The sequence below is a fragment of the Crotalus tigris genome, unplaced genomic scaffold (genome assembly GCF_016545835.1).
Source record: "Crotalus tigris isolate CLP2741 ecotype Arizona unplaced genomic scaffold, ASM1654583v1 scf7180000019189.1338056, whole genome shotgun sequence".
Lineage (NCBI taxonomy): Eukaryota > Metazoa > Chordata > Lepidosauria > Squamata > Viperidae > Crotalus > Crotalus tigris.
The window spans coordinates 742,986-763,866 of record NW_024097425.1 but is presented as its reverse complement, the minus strand read 5'-3'; the positions used below and the strand labels follow the sequence as shown (position 1 = coordinate 763,866).

The following is a 20,881-nucleotide window of genomic DNA, read 5'->3' as shown; positions in this document are numbered from 1 at the left end:
AGACCCTCGATTGATACGCAAATACCATCGTAAATATCCTCAAAAGCAGGGGGAAAGGGACATGTACCCATAACCCCCCTACCAACCTAATTCTATATTTTACCTGTTGAAAGAGGACACCTGGTAGGGGGGCCACCTGTCAAGCCCTCCTGGGCTTGACACACAAGAGAGGGAACCGACCTAATGGAGGGAGAAGCAAAGGCTGTGCGGCGACGCGGCGTTTCATATCGAGCCTATGAGCCATGGAGTCTCCGACGAATATACGGAAGCTGCTCGGCGGGTCTAGGAAGCAGGAGATTCCATGCGCAGAGAGACTGTCACGCCTGCGCAGAGCTACCTCAAACCACCAGACAGCTGATCAGCGGTGAAATAATAACCAGCTGATGGGCAGTGACCCGAGCATTGCCTTGTTAGCACAAGGCGTGCAAAGAAGTATTAAATTCAAAAGCTGTGCTCAATGATAGTTGCCAAACGCTGATTGGAAGCCAGGAGGGTGGGGATGTTGGGTGTGGAAGGGGGTTGTGATTGAATACGGGTGTGGTGAAGGTGTGGGTTAATGAGCACGGGTGTGGTGGAGGTGTGCTCCATAATTGCAGAGGGTGGAGTAATAACATCAGTATATTTAAGTAACGTTGGGAGGCAGTTGCTCCCAGTGCAAACTTTGTATAGCACAGAGCTGGTTTAATGCTTGTCTGTGTTAAAGTCATCGCTTTTCCTCAAAGTAAACCGGAGCTGTTTTCACCCAGAAGCTTTCGTCTTTGCTTTATTCGTGTGGAGTCCGGTAGGGAAGCTGACACTTTATCTACCAAGGCAAATAGGTGGGCGTAGAATGCTACAAGTACATCAGATGGTTGAAGAAGAAAAAATGGCTTTGGAAGAATATTTGAAGAACAGTGATGAAGATGCACTGAAATTAGTATATCAGGAAGGCTTACTAACTACTGGAGAGACCAAACTGTCCTACAAGAAAGACCAAATGAAGAACAGAATAGAGGCATGGGAATACAAAGCACTACATGGCCAATACATTAAAAAAATAGCTGGGAAAGCAGATAATAACAAGACCTGGCAATGGCTAAGAGCAGAAAAATTGAAAAAAGAGACCAAGGGACTAATTTTGGCTGCACAAGACCAAGCCTTAAGGACAAATGCATATAAAGTCAAAATTGAGAAGACAGCAACAGACAGTAAGTGCCGCCTATGCAAAGAAGCTGAAGAAACAGTGGACCACCTGGTAAGCTGTTGCAAGAAGATTGCACAGACTGACTACAAGCAGTGGCATGACAAAGTAGCAACAATGGTGCATTGGAAGATCTGCAAAAATATCATTTGCCTGTAAGCAAAAACTGGTGGGATCATAAAATAGAGAAAGTCATAGAAAATGATAAAATTAAACTGCTCTGGGACTTCAGAATTCAAACAGACAAGCACCTGCAACATAATACCCCAGACTTAACAATTATCGATAAGAAAGACAAAAAAGTCTGGATAGTGGACATGGCAGTGCCTGGAGACAGCAGAATAGACGAGAAAGAACTGGAGAAGATAACAAAATACAAAGACCTACAAATAGAAATAGAAAGACTGTGGCAAAAGCAAGCAAGGGTGGTACCAATAGTAATAGGCTCCTTGCGTGCAATCCCAAAACAACTGGAGCACCACTTGAACACCATTGGCATTGACAAATTCGCTATTAGTCAATTGCAAAAGGCGGCCTTACTAGGAACTGCTTCCATCCTGCGACGATACCTGTAATACCATCAAACATCCACATCTGCCTATCCCAGGTCCTGGGTAAGGACTCGATAGGTAGACAAAATGCCAAATCCAGTCTGAACATCTGGCTGACTCTGCGATGATCCATAATAATAATAATAATAATAATAATAATAATAATAATAATAATAATAATAATAATAATAATAATAATAAAGTTGGAAGGGATCTTGGAGGTCATCTAGTCCAATCCCCTGCTCAGGCAGGAAACCCTATACCATTTCGGACAAATAGCTGTCCAATCTCTTCTTAAAAACTTCCAGTGTTGGAGCATTCACTGTTTCTGGAGGCAGGTTGTTCCACTGGTTAATTGTTCTAACTGTCAGGAAGTTTCTCCTTAGTTCTAGGTTGTTTCTCTCCTTGATTAGTTTAAAATCCGTTGCTTCTTGTCCTGCCTTCAGGAGCTTTGGAGAATAGCTTGACTCCCTCTTCTTTGTGGCAGCCCTTGAGATATTCGAACACTGCTATCATGTCCCCCCTCGTGCTTCTCTTCATTAAACTAGACATACCCAATTCCAGCAACCGTTCCTTATATGTTTTAGCCCCCAGTTCCCTAATCATCTTTCTTGTTCTTCTCTGTACTCTTTCTAGAGTCTCAACCTCTTTTTTACATCGTGGTAACCAAAACTGGATGCAGTATTTCAAGTTTGGCCTTACCAAGGCATTGTAAAGTGATATCAATACTTCATGTGACCTTGATTCTATCGCTCTGTTAATGCAGCCTAGCACTGTATTGGCTTTTTTTGGCAGCTGCAGCACACTGCTGGCTCATATTTGAATGATTGTCCACTAGGAGTCTGAGATCCCTCTCACAGTTACTACTATTGAGCAAGATACCCCCTCTACTATACCTGTACATTTGGTTTTTCTTGCCTAAATGTAGAACCTTACTTTTTTCACCACTGAATTTCATTTTCTAAGACAGTGCCCAGTGTTCAAGTCTGTCCAGATCTTCTTCTTCAACATGAATTATATTAAAAACAAATTATATGCTCACGCCTCACAGACAACAGCTTACAATCCGGTTTGAAGATGAAGGTGACGTCTTACAGGCCTGATGTGCAGATGCTGTGTGCTGATGTTGAGAAATAAAAATCACATTAACCAAGTAAAATAAATATTTTAATTGGCTATTATTTTGCAAATATATATTTGACATTGTTCAGTGAAATAGTCCTTTTTTAATTCAAGTTGACAGCTGACTGTACGCTCCAGTAAATGCAATAAAATGATGACGGCACACAGAAGCAGACAGCATTTTGGGTTTGCTGCAGGTGGATAATTTAAATTCAGCTTTTTATTTCATAAATGCAAGGAGGACTTAAATAGACACTGAGTATTTTATTTGAAAGTAACCTTCAACCTAGTGTCTTTTTTTTGGAGTTCAAAATGTTTTTGTTGCATGCAGAAATAAAAATTTGTTTTCTTTGTAGCAGTTCATTGATTTCATAAATGCAACACACTATAGTTTTTTTATACATAGCATAAAGGTAAAAAAAATGATGTATGCAGTGTTATCTTCATTTTAGATGTCAAAAGGGTTTTGTGGCTCCCAGTGTTTTCTTTTTTTGTGGGAAACGGGTCCAAATGTTTAAGGTTGCCGATTCCTATCTCAGACCATTGCAACTCATTTTGACTGGGATTGCCTTTGAAAAAGACTTCGCATTTTGTACAGTTGTCACACAATGTGTCCATCATTAGCCATCTTACCAGACAACAGGTGTTCCTCAACTGAATTAGCGGCCCCCATGCCTTCAGACCTACTTTTCACAACACATGAAAAAAAAAAATCCTAGGAACAATTAATTGCAAGGTCCTGGCTGAAGTCCATGATATACAATTGACAGAAGAAAAAAGACTTTTAAAGAACCTGGACCTATTTTGATTAAAAAGGAAAGGAGGCTGTTTCCAAACAGAATGATGAAAACATGAAGAAAATCTGATAAAAAAATATAACCAGTTTTGATGCAGAGAGTCAAAAAGCAACCTCTCTTTCATTCCTTCTTTATCTGACTGGATTGTGTCTAAGCTCATGTAGAATGTAATGGAAATACACTGTAAATCTTAGAACAGTGACAGAATGGAATCTTATTATTATTAATCTTATTTCTGAAAAACGTATGTTGCCTTAAACAAGTATTTATTCCTGTTATTGTAAGAAGAAGGAATTATGAGCTAGTCTTTGTTAAATATGCACTGATACAAAGGTAATTCTGAAAGATAAGTTAATTAATTATTTTTATTTATTAATTTTTATGCCATCCATATCCTCTATAAAATAATTCTGGGTGGGGAAGTGATTATTTGTTTGGACTTCCTAATTTTGTACCCACAATTTGCATAAAATTGGATAAATAACACAATGCTTAAATAATCTGTACCACTCCTTGCAATTTACGTTTTTTAAAATGTCAATTTGGTTTATTATCTCTCAGTACAATCTACCTCCCTGCATGTATTTTGGGAGTGAGGTGAATATTACATCTGAAAAAATGAGTCCCTGGAGTCCAATTTAGAATTCTGCTATGCTCAAATGCGCATACATAATAACAGCTTTAAAAATTCTTTCTCCAAAGTCATAATCAGATAAGACAATATTTTTCCATTCCTAAACAATTAATTATTGGGCCTTTGATCATGTGGACATTGGCAATAGGATCATATCAAGCTTCTCAGGCAAGTGCCTGGATTGGAACAGTTAAATACAAGAACTATTTATCTAGATATTGATTAGTCAGAGTTATTAAGGAAGTAGCTGTGCAGGAATTCCGGCAACTGTTCTATTTTCAATAAGCAACCTGCGTGTAAAACATTAGGGTGGTAGGCTCTGATGCTGATTCCATTTCCCCATAGTACATTCATTACATTTATATATACTTGTTGGAAGGAGGGAAGGAAGGAAGGAAGGAAGGAAGGAAGGAAGGAAGGAAGGAAGGAAGGAAGGAAGGAAGGAAGGAAGGAAGGAAGGAAGGAAGGAATATATATGATTCACATTTCAATTAAATTATAAATGTATATTTCATACTTAAGGGTTGAATGTCTGTTAATTTTTTGAGTTCATTATTCACATTGGCCTTATCATTCTGGTGTTTTGTAGAGTTGGAACCCAATACTTTGGATCTCAACTTTGGGTTGAGCATTCCAAAGGGCTGGTGTCTGGGGAAAAGAAAAGGATCCCTCCACTTAGTGATGGAGTTGCCAATCCCAATTGTGATCACTAAATGAGGACTACCTATATGTACGTCCAAGCAAGTTCCATATCAAACACACTGAACAGAAGTTCAGCTGCCATCTTATCCTAAAGCCTGGGATAATAGTCTGGTTTTTTAACACTTCTGGAACTCCATCAGGTTCAGAATCACACTGATCTTTCAGGGAGGTACTATTTCAGACTGTAGATCAGGGGTCTTCAAACGTGGCTCTTTTATGACTTGTGGATTTCAACTCCCAGAATTCCTCAGCCAGGCAAGCTGGCTGAGGAATTCTGGGATTTGAAATCCACAAGTCATAAGAGGGCCAAGTTTGAAGACTCCTGCTATAGATGCTATGACAGAGAAGACACACATCTTGGGTTTCAACACATTGCACTGTTCAGTCACTGAGCAAGTTTATTTAACTATCAAAACTATTAACTCAGCTATTCCAAAAAGGATTACAGTGATTTTCAACTCCTCTACCATCTCTTTTTTTTGTTTATTCCTATGGCATAGGTGGTTGTTAAAAATAAATTAACAATCACAGACATCACAACAATAATATTCATCTTGTATTAATCTTGTTAATGATTTAATCATAAAGTGGACCTTTTAATTTTTCCTCTCACAGCCTATACACACAAGAATACAAGATCACAGTGGGATATAAATCCCATAGATAAATAAAATATGGTTTACCCAGGATTTATTTTGCAATGAGCTTTCGGAATGCAGCTGAAACATCCTGGTTCCTCAGGCTATATATGAAAGGGTTAATCATGGGAGGGAAAATAGTTGTAAACACAGAGTTAATAACGGCTTTTTCTGCTGAATAGGAGGATATGGGTGTCATGTAGGTCAAAATGGCCGCTCCATAGAAGAACCCCACCACACACAAGTGGGACAAGCAGGTGCGCAAGGCTTTGTGGCTCCTTTCTGTGGACTTCATCCGGAGAACTTGCAAAAGGATGGCAAGATATGAAGCAAGGATGACTGAAATAGGGATGAGAAAAAGCAGAAAACATCCAAGATATACTGCCTTTTCAAAGGCAGAATTATCAGAACAAGACAATTGTATGAGGGCTGGATACTCGCATAAATTGTGGATAATCACATTAGTCTTGCAGTAAGGAAGAGGCAGGACATAGAGAGAACAAATCAACGCTTGCACACAAGACCAAAACCAGGCACACAGTGACATAAGACAGCATATTTTACTCCTCAGGAGGACTGGATATTGCAGAGGCCTACAGATAGCCACATATCTGTCGTAGGCCATGGTAGCCAGGATGAGGCATTCAGCTCCTCCCACTGCCAGGGTGACAAAAATTTGGAGAGCACACCCATAGAGTGAAATGGTGTACCTATTGATTGCAAAATTCACGGTCATCATGGGAACAATTGCAAGAACTTGGCAGAGGTCCATGATAGACAGTTGACTCAGGAAAAAGTACATTGGGATATGAAGCCGTGGATCAACTTTAATAAGAAAAAGAAGAAGACTATTTGCTACCAGGGCAATCACAAACATGGAATTAATCACCCCAACAAAAATGGTGGGTGATTTTTGATGGAGAAGTCCAGCTAGCACAAATTCTGTCCACAGTGTTATATTGTCTTGTCCCATCCCTCCGTCACTTCTTGAATTAAAAAAAAGTGTTTGTAGGAATCAAAGTTGTCTTTTGTATCTACTTGAGCTATCTATTTTAATTGCCTACTTTATAGCATTTAAATATGCAACCAAAAAATAAACAGAAGAAAAGGTTTTCAAAAGCAAAACCTAACTAGAAAAGAGATTTACAAGCATCAGATTTCAAAGAGTTAAAGTAATATTTGTTTGTTTATATTCCACTTTTATTATTTTCAAAAATAATTCAAGGCAGCAAACATATCCACCTCTCTCCTCCTATTTTCCCCACAACAACCCTGTATATTAACATTAGTTCTGTTTATCTGGAGATATTGAAACCAGTGGGGTGATTCTGGAAAGAAAAAAAATCTCAGTATTTTTTTTAAAAAATGGCTTATTAAAACTTGGCATACTTTTTGAAGTTGTTTAGCAAAGGAACATGGGTATCCATAGGGACAGATGGCAGATCAGTGTCACAACTGCAGTCCTATCCCTTTGGTATGCTTGGACAAAATGGGTGGAGCTTCTATTGCAACCATACACCCACAATCATGTATATTTTGACACATCCACCTGGACGTTGCTGCAAAGAGGAGAAAAGGCAATTAGAAACCTTACACTCTTTCTAATAAATGAATCCAATAATTGAACTAGCTAGTAAAACTATCTCAAAAGTTCAGTCTAATAGTTCAGGTAAAAGCAATTTGAAACAAATAAAGTTTCAAAGGCTCTTTGAAGAAGTTAGTTCTTCATACCTATCCTATTTTTCAAGATAATCCTTGGAAATGCAACTCAACCTTGATGCTAAATAGAATTCTTTACAGTATATCTTTCCCCAGTTGCCTCTAACTATGATCCAAATATGTTCTGGCAACATTTTTTTCTGTGCTCTCTTTCTCTTACATTGATAATATCAGTGGCCACCTCAAGATGTCACACATTGCCCCCCATGTCAGGGGTGAAAAGAGATAGTAAGATTCAGTATGTAGGATTAAAATGGAGTTTCTGGACTGTTTCAGGCTGATACAGGGAGGATCCTTCCCTCCAGTTCCAATCAGGCTTGTCCACACTGTTCTGTTATTGTCTCCTAACCTAGGATTAGACACAGTAGCTTATTAATAACAGAATAACATAGTTGGAAGGGACCTTGGAGATCTTCTAGTCCAATACCCTGCTATTCTGTTTCAGGAAAAGATGAATTGAGACAAAGCAACGAGTTCCAACAGTTCTCCTTTATCGCAAACACCAACAGAACAGGTTTTAAAATGGTGTGGCCCCCTTTTATAGCCCCCCTGCACAATACCTTGCTGGCCAATCATTGCAAAAGATCTTTTCCCACCGTGCGTGTGCACGCAAGGCTGGGAGCAGCCTTTCTTGTCCCAGGCATCCACATGGTCTGCCCGGGCCAATCGCTGCAGCCTGTGCCTGCTGGCCCAGGACATAACACCTGCACAAGCAGGAGACCCTATACCAGGGGTAGGCAACCTTGGCTCTTTTATGACTCGTGGACTTCAACTCCCAGAATTCCTGAGCCAGCTATGAGTTGAAGTCCACGAGTCATAAAAGAGCCAAGGTTGCTTACCCCTCCCCTATACCATTACAGACCAGTGGCTATCCAGTCTCTTCTTAAAAGCCTCCACTGACAGAGCTCCCAGGCCTTTAATCATCTTTGGAAAGAGTGCAGAAAAGAGAAACAGAGTCTCTACATCTTTTTTATAATATGGTGCCCAAAACTGAATGCAGTATTCCAAGTGTGGTCTTACTAAGGCGTTATAAAGTAGTATTAATATTTTACATGATCTTGATTCTATCCCTCTGTTAATGCAGCCTAGGACTGCATTGGCTTTTTTGGCAGCTGCAGCATACTGCTGGCTCATATTTAAGTGATTGTCCACTAGGACCCCAACATCCCTCTCACAGTTACTGCTATTGAGCCAGGTTTCACCTAATCTGTACCTATAAATTTGATTTTTCCTTCCTAAGTGTAAAACCTTACTTTTCTCTACATATGAAACATGGAGTCACCCTACTCTGGTCAGCACTTTCCCCAAGATTTGTAAGGCACTTGTTCTGTGGTGGTTAAAACCTGGCTGTTCCAACAAGCAGTGTTGATGATCAGGTTCAGAAGTTGTTCCTTCTTGTAGTGGTGCTAAATCTATTATATTATGTCTTGGCATTTAAGTACAACTGATCTGATTGATTGTTATAGTTATTGATCTTGGCAAAGCATGGTTTTACTCCTACTTATAAAGATATTGTCTATACGTCTCAGGGACGTAGTAACAATTGCAGGGTCATAAAAATCTTGTAAACAGACAAATAGCAAAGCAAAACAATATAAAGCAATGGTACAACCATGAAATGGTGTGAGAATGAAATATCACAAAAGGCCGAAATAATAACATGTGTGAGAGGCACAGGAAAAGGCCTAGAGAAAATGAATAGATTCCTGCAAATAGATCTGCTCCATTCTTGCGTTACTTCAGAGATTGGCAGATGTTTTTCCAAAGGGGGCAGGTACTGGAGACATGATCATCTAGCAATGACACAGAAGAGATTCAATGGACTCTGGATAGGACTGAGAGTGGACTGGCAAATCACCTCCTATTTTTCTGTTGACCAAGGATAGGTGTTAATCATTTCACCTTGATACCTGGGAAAAGCTCTTTGTTACAGCCTAGCTGCTGGGTAAGATCTACATGCATAACATTGCCCACAGCTCAATAACCATAGCTCAGTCTAAACCAGGGGTCTTCAAACTTGGCCCTTTTAGGACTTGTGGACTTCAACTCCCAGAATTCCTCAGCCAGGCACACTGGCTGAGGAATTCTGGGAGTTGAAGTCCACAAGTCCTAAAAGGGCCAAGTTTGAAGACCCCTGATCTAAACTTCATAGGAAGATTCTTTCTTTCCTTGAATAATGTATTTCCACATATTTAACCTAAAGATAAATAAGATGCTAGATTCCAGACACAGTGTGATCTATATGTTATAGAAATGGCAGGGATGATGCCATATTGAATAAAAAATATGACCCCTTTGTAAATGTTTGCTGATCCACAATTACATTTCAAAATGCCCCTAGAACCAAATAGAGAATAAGATACATCATTATTTTCAAAGGGGCTAGTATCTCTTTGCTTACCATTCAGTTGTTCTTTTCATTCTGTGATTCAACTAACAGTAGAGAAATTAAATTTCAGAAAAACACCTCCAGCAAGACTTTAAAAAGAAACAGCTGACTCTTTGATAGCTCCTTGTTGCAACTCCTTCTTTCTTCAGATTTCTGGTCAAAGCAGACTCTTTTCTTTAATGCTTCTTTGCCCTTTGATAGCTCCTTGTTGCAACTCCTTCTTTCTTCAGATTTCTGGTCAAAGCAGTTCAAACTTTGGAGAAGTTTGCAAGAAAAATTCAAGATCTTATCTGCTAAAAAGCAAAGCAGCTTCTTCCCAAAGCAGTGGCCATTTCACTGAACGTATGTACATGCAAGTACAGGTGAATGTATTAACTTAGAGATAGTAGCTTCATTACTCTAAGGAGTATTTTTTGCACCTTGGGGAGTTTTCTTTCAAGACTTTAATTAAGATGCGTGTTTCCTACCATTAAAACATGTAGATCCTTTCTTTGGAAAGTTTTCAAGCAAGTTCTATCTCGTGGCATTATTCCATGTCTGGAGTTTGCATTATCCCTTGCATTATTCAAATGTCTTCTCACATAGTTTTATAAGGTTCCTCTTCATGGTGATCTTAGAATCAGACAATTCATCCTTTGAATATAGGAAAAATCCTAAACTCCTCCCCAAAAGGCCACCTTTGACTTTTGCCCAAAATCGCAAGGGATAAATCAAAAGCCGGGAAAAGAAACTGCTAAGAATAAAAGACACTATCTCCAGAGTTTTATTCCTGTCTTTCTTCTCTTCCCCCAGTAGCAAATAGCTGCAGGCAATCAGCCAGGCATGAGCTCAAGCTGTGAAGACAATTTTTCACTCATTAACTTGAGTAACCCCAGAAAAGCTGAAACAATAACTCAAGCAGGCTGGCCCATTAAGAAAGGCATGCAGATTTCCGGTGGTGACGTCAGGGCGGTGCGGAGGCAAGAGGACAGTCTCTGTCCCTTAACTCCGATCTTTCTACGATTGGAGACCCTTTGGGGGCTCAGAAAATTCTGGAGGACTACATGTGAGAAAGGGTGAACCCTGAAGAGTAACGAGGTGAGAGGTGTTCACCCGTTACAATGAAGGAAACCCCCTAAATCCAGCGTGGAAATTTTATGCCATCAACAGATGGCGGATCTGAGGCCCTGACAAAATCACAGAGGATGTGGAAGCGAAAAGGAGCTTAACAGACTGTGTTAATGAGTGAGTTAAAATAGTCTAAAATATCTCTATGAAATAATAGAAAAGTCAAAAAAAAGATCTACGTGTCTAAGAGGGTGGGTGTTGAAAGAAAGCTCAACTGATGAGGGAATCCTCAATGCAAGTGGCGACCTGGCAGGAAGAGCTGTGGGTTGACAGATTTAACAACCAGAGGATTAACAGGAGGATGACATAAAAGAAATAAAGACCTTGTGGTAAAAGTTTGAGTGCAAATACAAGGAAAACGGTGGAGGATTAAAGAAGAAATAAAGCTGAGAGGCTGAGGTGAAGGTGGTGTTGATGGAGCCTGTGAGACAAGAGAAGTGAAAGGAGAATACTTGGGAAGGAAAAGAAAATGGCGATTTAGGAGGAACGGAGGAGTGAATACATTTTGGAACATTAGAGATCCCTGGTGAAAGTGCTTGGAGAAGAAAGTTGGAGACAGACCTGATCGTGGTGAGGTCTTGGAAAGCCAAGTAGACAAAGAGAAAGTGCGAAGAAAGTGTGGAGTGCAGTAAAATTTCGGAAAGTGAAAGAGACGGTGAGAGGACGCGACAGGAGACGAAGGCGAAAAGAACAGATTGACGAGGAGAGAGACGAGGTTGGAAGGAAAACCCGGAGCCTAATAGGGATGGTGTTTTTAGTTGGGAGAGGCAAAGAGAGGAGACGAAAGTGAAAGGAACGGATTGACGGCCGGAAAGACGAAATTGGGAGGAAAATCCAGAGCTTGACAGGGACGGCGTCTTCAACTAAGAGAGGGGAGAGAAACTGAATCGGATTGAAAGGGGGGAGCGTGAGAGTGAGCGGAAGGGAAGGATGACATTGGAAGTGACAGGAACATGGATGAGGCTTGGAAAGCAAAGGAAGAGATAAGAATGAACTAATGATTGATAATATATGATTGGAGAAGTAATTTGAATCGCTAGAAAACTGTGTGATAAGTAAGAAAGAGGAAAGAAAGTGAAGAGTGTTAGTAAAGAGAGAGTTGGGGGAACTATGGTAGTGGTGGTAGTCTCTGAGGAGTTGAGGAAGGGAAATGGAAAATTAGAAATTTATAATCAAAATAAAGTTAAATAAGTTGTTGGCTAAATAGAGTGACATTCAGAAATAGAAATATTAGAGAAGTAAGGGATAACCATGGCAACACTGAGGACAGGAAAAAAATGGTGTCAAGTCTAACACTGACACCCTCATCTCCACCTGGTCAAAGAACACTAGAAGGAATGTTTGGTATAGAAAAACAGAGTGCAATGGCTAATATGCAAACCATTCAGACATCACTTCTTGCTATACAAGAAACAATGCTAAAAATGCAGGAGACAATATCCAAGAATCATGTAGAAATGAGAGGGGATATGAATAAATTGGATAATAGAATTGAGATGATCCAACAAACAATGGAGAAAAATGAAGTAAGAATCCAGACAGTAGAAGTGGGGTTGGACAAATTAGGGAAAAAAGTTGATACATTAGACACAGAAATGATGGCAACTAATAAAAAATTGGAGGAATCAATTATCCATCTAGAAATGGATAGGGCGGCATTCTACCTAAGATTTCAAAATGTGGTAGAGGAGAAGGAAGAAGACTTGGGTGATGTTATGGTGGATTTGATTGCCGAGGCCCTACAAAGGGACAAACAACAGATTCTGATAGAAATTGATGAGGCGTATAGAATTCATACAAATTATGCCAGACACAACAAACTCCCATGAGAAGTGCATATTAGATTTTCTAGGAAAAAGGTGAGAGACATAATTTATAAAATTACAAGAGAGGATCCAATGATCTACAAAGGAGTGGAAATACAAACACTAGAACAGGTACCAAAGAAGATAAGAGAACAGAGAAGGGAATATAGATTCCTTAGTGCTTATTTAATTAAAAGAAGTATACCGTTCAGATGGTTAATTCAGGAAGGGATGTTAATATCATGGAGGGAGAGGAGGATTAAGATAGATAACCTAGAGAAAGCACAGGAATTCTATGAACAAGTGGAAGGAGTGGAGGAAGAGAGTAGCAGCAAGGAAGAATTGGAATCTAAAAGCCAGGAAGACCAACAACAGGAAGTAAGGGAAAGAGAATGAGGGACAGAAAGCAAGGAAGAAAAAGGACAGAGGAAAGAAAAAGGAGTAGGTCCAAGAATAAGACAAACACATAAATAGACACACAGGTAGAAAATGGAAAAAGAGATCAGACTATTATCCATTAATATAAATGGATTAAATCTACCTGCAAAAAGAAAACAAATACTAACAAAATTGGCTAAACAACATATAGATATAGTTTGTCTACAGGAAGTACATATTAAAGAACAATATAGGAAATATTTAGAGTTCCCTAGATTAGGAGTATTATACACAGCATTAGCTGAACAAAAGCAGAGAGGATTAGTGGTTTATATTAGAAAAGAAATTAATGCCAAATTGAAATATCAAGATACAGATAGAAGAATATTAGCAATAGAAGTACAAACCAAACATAAATCATGGTTGCTAGTGGTAATATATGCACCAAATGAGAACCAGAAATAATTTTACTACAAATTACATGAGAAACTTATAGAATTTGGACAGGGAAATATTTGTATAATAGGAGATTACAATGCAATAGTTGATGTAAAAAAGACTATATTAGTGATACGAAAAAGAAAACATTACCAGAGACTTTTTTTTATTTGGCCCATGAATTTAATTTATCAGATCAGTGGAGGAAGCAAAATCAAACAAAAAAAGAATACACATTCTTTTCAAACCCACATAAATCTTGGTCTCGCATAGACATGGCATGGACCAATGAAGAAGTAGGTCAAGACATTGAGACAATAGAAATAATGCCAAACATATGGGCTGATCACAATCCTTTGCAAATAATTTGGAAGGGAGAGAAAAAAGTAAGGAGAAGATGGATAATGAACTCTTATATTTTGAAAGACAAAGAATTCATAGCAAGGAGTAGAAGGGAAATGGAATTTTTTTTAAAGAAAATACAAAACAACAATCATCAGTACAAATTATTTGGGACACTGCGAAAGCATATTTAAGAGGATTAGTAATAGCTTACACAGCAAGAAAAAACAAGGTGAAAAGGCAAACACAATATATACTCCAGGAAGAAATTAAAAAATTGGAATCTAAATTACAAAAAGAGCCCCAAGACGAATTGATTAAAATGGAAATGGTTTTGGCTAAACATAAATTAAATATGATAGATCAAGAGGAAAGAACAAAATAATTGAAAATAGCAAAACAAAATTATTTTGAACACGCAAATAAACCTGGAAGATGGCTCTCTTATAAACTAAAAAAAGAGAAAGAGAAAAGAATTATTCAGGAATTACACGACAAGAATGGAGAGTCACAATACAAAATGGATAAAAAGAAAGAAATAATCCAGAACTATTTTGAAACATTATATAAAAAAGAGAAGATAGATGTGGAGAATATTAAACAATATTTAAAGGCGAAGAGTCTGCCAGAATTAAAAGAAGGACAGAGAGAAATTTTGAATGGGAAAATAACAGCCTTGGAATTAAAAACTGCTATGCAAAAACAAAAAAATAATAAAACCCCGGGGCCAGATGGCCTCCCAGGGGAAGTATACAAGACACTTTATGAGGACTTTGAAAAGATACTGTTGGATGTGTATAATGATGTGTCAGAGAAAGCTAAAGTACCAGACTCCTGGATAGAAGCTACCATATCCCTGATCCCAAAAGAAGGCACAGACCCCAAACAGATCAAAAATTATAGGCCAATCTCATTGCTAAATTCTGATTATAAAATTTTCACGACTACAATGGCAGAAAGATTGAAGCTAATATTACAGGAGATAATACACCCAGATCAAAATGATTTTTTACTTACAAGACAAATTAGAAATAATACGAGAACGGTGTTAAATGTCTTAGAGTATTACAAAGCACATCCGGGAAAACAGGCATTAATTTTTTGGGATGCGCAGAAAGCATTTGACAGTCTAAGTTGGCAATTTATGTTCCAACTGATTGAGGATATGAAATTTGGAGGGAAATTTGAGAATATGATGAGGGCAATATATAAAACACAAAAGGCCAGCGTGATAATTAATGGAGATAATACCAAAAGCTTTGACATAAATAAGAGTGTAAGACAGGGATGCCCAATGTCACCTCTATTTTTTATTCTAACATTAGAAGTGCTGCTAATGCAAATCAGAGCCAATAAGGAGATAAAAGGGGTACTGGTTAAGTCAGAAGAGTATAAAACACTTCTGCTGACCCAGAACCCATTGCTGTTGTCACTGAAGAATCTCCTTTCTGACAGCTTGCTTCTCAGCTTCTCATTTCATCTGTCAGCACTGATTGCGTTGTCCCAGCTGGAGGGAGCTAATCAGAGGACTTTTCTCCCTTCACTTTGGTGACCACTAAGGCAGGACTTTTCAAACTTTTCACCGATTGTATCACTTTTAGGATATGGCAATATTTAAGTACCACCTAGCAAGGTGTCAAAAACTTGATGACTAAAAAAAACCCTGTTCAAAGTTGCAATTGCACTGAAATAACTTATGGCCATTTTTCACACTTATGACCATTGCAGCATGCCCAGGGTCATGTGATTTATATTTGGATGCTTGGCAACTGATTCATATTTATGATTGTCACACTGTCCCAGGATCATGTGATCTCCTTTTGCAACCTTTTGACAAGCAAAGTCAATGGCAGGGCTGCTGGTGGCCAAGTGCTAAGGTGGGACTTCCCTCCCTCCCTTCCCTGCCTCCCTCTTTCTCATTTCCATCTCCTTCTGAAGGAAGAATTTGACACCCCCCATATTTTCCCTCTTCCATATATACATCAAACAAAGAAAAGCCTCCAGAGACAGAAAAAACAAGCTGCTGAGTGAACTAGCTTAAAAAGGCACATTCCCCTTTAAGAATTAGCTACTGGCTAGAAAGAAAAGTTAAGGAGTGCAGTCAGCACTTAAGGAAGAAAAAAAATGTAGTTAAGTACTGGCTACTGGCTAAGGCAGCCTCCCCAAATGGCTCCATTCATAAGTAAAGGAATGCTACAGGCAAAATCCATTCAGGAGAAAAATACTTCAAAATCCCTTGCAGCAAAACTTACAACTAACAATAGTAGAGCAGTAGAAACTAACACAAGACATCGGCCATCAGCCAAATAGAAATTGCCAAACACTCCTTAAGAGTGTTCCGGTTCGCGGCGTCTCTAGTCATACAGGGCGACTTCTCTCCTCGTTGGCTAGCTTTTCCTCCATCGGCAGACTCTTATGCGGGTCCAAAGTCGCCCTGGAGGGTGCGACTTCTGTCGAGGAGGCTCTGCTCAGCTGCTGAGGAGTGGAGGATCCCTCAGCTGTCCGAGCCATCTCTGAGGGCCGACAGAGAAGAAGATCAGCCAGTAAAATGGCCGATCACCTTGCTGCTTCAAACCGCAAGTCAAAGAACATCTAAGCTGAAAGAACCCCCGTGGTGAATCCAGATGAGACTTTTCTTTGTTATTCTCTCTATTCTATTTGTTTTTGCTATCTGAAAGAGCCTTTTTGGAATTACTTCCCTGACTTGAAAAGGCAGCTTCTACATTTTATTGGGAAGAAGGGTGTTCTATAAAAATAGAACAAAATTTTAAAGACTATATTTATTTCTACATTTTGGGGGGCACAGAAAAAAAACTTTTTTTCCTGTTCTTTTCCTCTTTTTCTAAGAACTGTACTATCATCCTAAGCTGGAAGATTATTTCTTTTTCACATTATACTTTAAAAGATAGAAAAAGGGAAATGGTGTTTGGAAAAGACCTTTTTTAACTTACTGAGGACATCTAGTGGCAAAAATTTAATACTGCAGCCTCTGGTTACTTGGTTTGAAGACAGCTGACTTTCAAAATACTTTTGAAGAAGAAAGGTAAGCTGGGTAATTGTGGGAACTGTGGGGGTGGATATTCCCTAAATTATATTAAATATAGCCTCCACCAAAAAGAAAAAAGAGACTCCTTTTAATTACTATCAAAATGGAGAAACCTCAGTCACATTTAAACTGTAACTTATATTGGAAAAGATCTATGAGACTACTGCAGAAATATGTGCTACAATGAAAAAGTTTACTACAGAACTAAGATCTAGGGATTTCACTTCAAATGTTCAAATGGATGTCCAGGCTATATCTGACTATGGTATAAATCAAAATATATTAGAAGAGGAATCAACAGAGATAAAAGAGGAACTTATTCTATCTTACAAACCTTCCATCTGCAACTTTGAGAAACAGAAGAAGCAAAGACTGAGATTTCAAACTACAAAGCAACGATGCTTCAAGGAGGAGAGCATCTGCAACTTAGAGGAACTGAAGAAGCAAAGATTGAGACTTCAAACTACAAAGCAACGACCCTTCAAGGAAGGGAGATACAGATGTCTACTGCAGAGGATGGGATTGCTATTATTACAAAGGCTACTGCAAGCAACAAAGATAGATCTACTGGCTGAAAGGGAAGCGTTCCTATGGAAACCTGCTTGGCACAGGAAAAAAAGCCAGAATTAGACTGAAAAGAGAAATTGAAAATTGTGTAATGGATTTAAAAGCAATTTTTGATTTATGGTTTGTTTTAAGGATTATGATTTAGAGTTAGAAGCAAGAAAAAATATAAACATATATATATATGAGGGTGATTTTTAGAAAAGATATTTTAAATAGATTAAGAATACTTTTTGGAATAAGATGTTGATTTTTTAGAATGGGATGGTTTTAATAATTAATGGAGTGTTTTAACTTAGATGTTTTTTTTGTACAATAACATAGATGTGATAAGGTATGACAATCAATTGGATGAAATTTGAAGCTTCTGTAATGAATTGAAGTGAATTAACATTATTTTTTTAATTAAGATAGCTATTGTGTAATGGAAGAAGAAATAAATGAGATTGGTGATAAAAAAAGGGATGAGAGAAATTAAGAACTAGAATATATCTGGAAGGGATACCTGGATTGATAACTTGTTGAGTTAAAATGAAATTTGATTTTGGTAATTGTAAACTGATAAAGTTTTAAAACAGGTTTAGTAGTAATAGAAATTTAATTTAGAAATGGAATATTTTAAACGTATTATGTTATTTGAGGGAAATAGAGAGGAGACAGTGAATGTATTGAGTTGAGTTGTTTATTTATGTTTTTACTTTGGAATGTCTGATTACTCAAACACCACAGTGTGTCCTGAATACTTTTTCTTAAAAATTTAAAAAAACATAAAATATTTTCCAAAAAAAAGAATACAAAGCCCACATTGCACAATCCCAAAACTTCAAAGTCACAAAAGCAAATAATAATCCTTCCACTCTCCATCTCCCTCACTCCTCCATGCCTCACCTCCAGCCAATGCTGCCTTTCTTCATTGCTGCCTTTCTTCATTCCTCATGGAGGGCGACCCCTCCCCCACTGCATTTCTTGCCTGTTTGCTGCTGCCAGCACAGGTGGCTGCCACAGCAGTTGTAAATCAGCTCATGGCCAGCCTGCTTGATCTCCTCTCCTCTCCCCATCTTCCTCCTTCTTCTTTCCCTTCAGTGCAATTAGAGCTGACTTCGCCTCCTCCTAAAGCTGCTTCTTTTTCTCTCTCTCCCTCTCCCGCCCAAACTACCTCCTTTTATAGCCTCTCCTGTCTCTGCCCCCTCCTCCTTTCTCTTCTCTCCTTTCTCTCTTCTTTGCCTCACCCCAGCCACTCTGCAGCTCTGGAGGACTCTCTCACAATAAGTCCTTGCCTGCACTGGCTCATTCCCTCCCCCACTATACTTGGCTGGGACACTGTGACCATCATAAATATGAATCAGTTACCAAGCATCGAAATATAAATTACATGACCCTGGGCATGCTGCAATGGTCAAAGTATGAAAAATGATCATAAGTCATTTCAGTGCAATTGCAACTTTGAACAGGTTTTTTTGGGGGGGTCATCACACTTTGCTAGGTGGTAATTGAATATTGCCATATCCTAAAAGTGGTTACAATTGGTGAAAAGGTGGAAAAGTCATGTTTTAGGGGATAGTGAATTTTAGGGATACTATTTATTGAAAGGCAGGTTTAAAAAAATGGCAATATTTTTTTAATTTTTAAAAAATGGCAATAAGAGCTTTAAGAAAAAAATTATATAACTTCTCTGGTGGTCTAGTGGTTAGATTTCAGCACTCTCACCGCCATGGCCTGGATTCGATTCCCGGTCAGGGGATACATTTCGGAAAGCTATATTTTTATGAAATAGAGATAACCCTTCAAGACCCCCAGTGCGAACCTACGTTTTATAAAATGAAGTAATTCTCTGAGGTGCTGTTTTCAGAAACGTAAGAATTGCTTTTCCATTTTCTCTTCAAGTATCAATAATTACTTCAACAGATTTCTGAAGAGTTAATTTGTTAAATGTATACATTTTATACAACTGGGTTACTTGATGGATTGTCTTTTCCCTTATCAGCAGAATTTATTTTTTACAATTTTATTACTCTTTCCTGTCAGAACTCACCATACAAAATGAGGCATCAAGATAAAGAATCCAACACCAAAGCAACAGTACTTAATAGCCACTTAATATCTAAAAAGAAAGGAGAGCTAAATCTATGGCTAGGTTTGCATACAATGCAGGCATTTTTCCTGTAGCAGGTGATCTAACAAGAGTATACAAATGCAGTAATTCCCCTTGGTCAGTAGTTCTAGTTTTTCTGCTCCAATATAAGCATTTTTACCTATAAGCATTTCAGAATTATGTATAACTATTAGATTTTTTAGAATCATCCTTCAATTCATAATGTATGTGTATGTATACATGTATATCTGTGTGTGTCTACCCCCACCCACCCACATACAATCAACCTTGATATCTAGCAAAGATATCTAGCCAGTAGTTTTTTAAAGTAAATTTAAACCTGCTAAAACACTTGGTCTGTATAATAGTTATCTTTATGCCATTTGTTAATTCAGTCTTTAGCCACCCAAAGCATGAAGAATAACATTAATAATCTGCGAAGAAGTTGAAGAAACGGTGGACCACCTAGTTATCTGCTTCAGGATCACACAGACTGACTACAAACAGCACGGCAAAGTGGCAACAACAATGCACTGGAATATATGGGTCACTTTGGGCTGTCTCTCTCTCTCTCTCTCTCTCTCTCTCTCTCTCTCTCTCTCTCTCTCTCTCTCTCTCCCTCTCCCTCTCTCTCCTCCCCCAAACTATCTTACTGTACAGGGTGATTAATTGAAGGAACTCGGAGTGTGGCAACCTGACCAGATCAGTACTAGGGGAGACCAATGGTCTCTCAAGTGGCCATGTAGGACTTTATAGATACTAACCAACACCTCTAATTGCACTTGAAAGCAAGTTGGCAATCACTGAACCTCACAAAGCAGAGGTGTAATATGGGACTATCGAAGCCTGCTCATCATAGTCCCTGCATTTGCAGTGAATAAACGAATGATCACTATTAGCTGTCCAAAGTTTGTCCACTTCTTTTTAACCACGTGTTGAGCTCAAGCCATTCAAAGACAGGAGAACATGAGGGGAGTTTTTAAAATGGAGTAGCTGGTGTCCAGGCAATAAATTATGTATCACGTTGCTGTCAAATGAGACACAGCAGCCCCCAACCAATCTCGGCTAATCTCAGACAGGCTAAGAAAGGTGGGACTTGATGAGTGTTGGAATGGGAGACTACTGAAAAATCCAAGAAAAAAGGGGGTAAACCTCTTCCATAAACCTGCTAAAAAAATTATATGGGCTATCCGTATAGTCGTCAGGAGTTGAGATTGACTTGAGGGAGAACTGACTTTTTGCTAATGTGATGAACCAAGGGCTACTAATATAGGTAGTCCTCAACTTACAACAGTTCACAGTTATGACCTTTGCAGCATCCCCATGATCGTGTAATTAAAATTCAGATGCTTGGCAACTGGTTCATATTTATGATGG

The 20,881-nt window shown here is 38.6% G+C and overlaps 1 protein-coding gene across 1 annotated transcript; it reads right to left on the bottom strand.

Moving 5' to 3' along the window:
* Window positions 1–3,339: 3,339 nt before the first annotated feature.
* LOC120315971 (olfactory receptor 2AK2-like) lies at window positions 3,340–10,061 on the bottom strand. The gene is made up of 2 exons (XM_039361060.1): window positions 9,745–10,061; window positions 3,340–7,183 (listed from the first exon to the last, which is right to left on the bottom strand). Exon 2 carries the CDS (start codon window positions 6,595–6,597, stop codon window positions 5,677–5,679), a length of 921 nt encoding a protein of 306 aa, XP_039216994.1. The 5' UTR covers window positions 6,598–7,183; window positions 9,745–10,061; the 3' UTR covers window positions 3,340–5,676.
* Window positions 10,062–20,881: the final 10,820 nt, after the last annotated feature.

Excerpts from the sequence above, each read along its gene's own strand:
- LOC120315971 (XM_039361060.1), bottom strand. The coding sequence starts at position 6,597 with ATGGGACAAGACAATATAACACTGTGGACAGAATTTGTGCTAGCTGGA.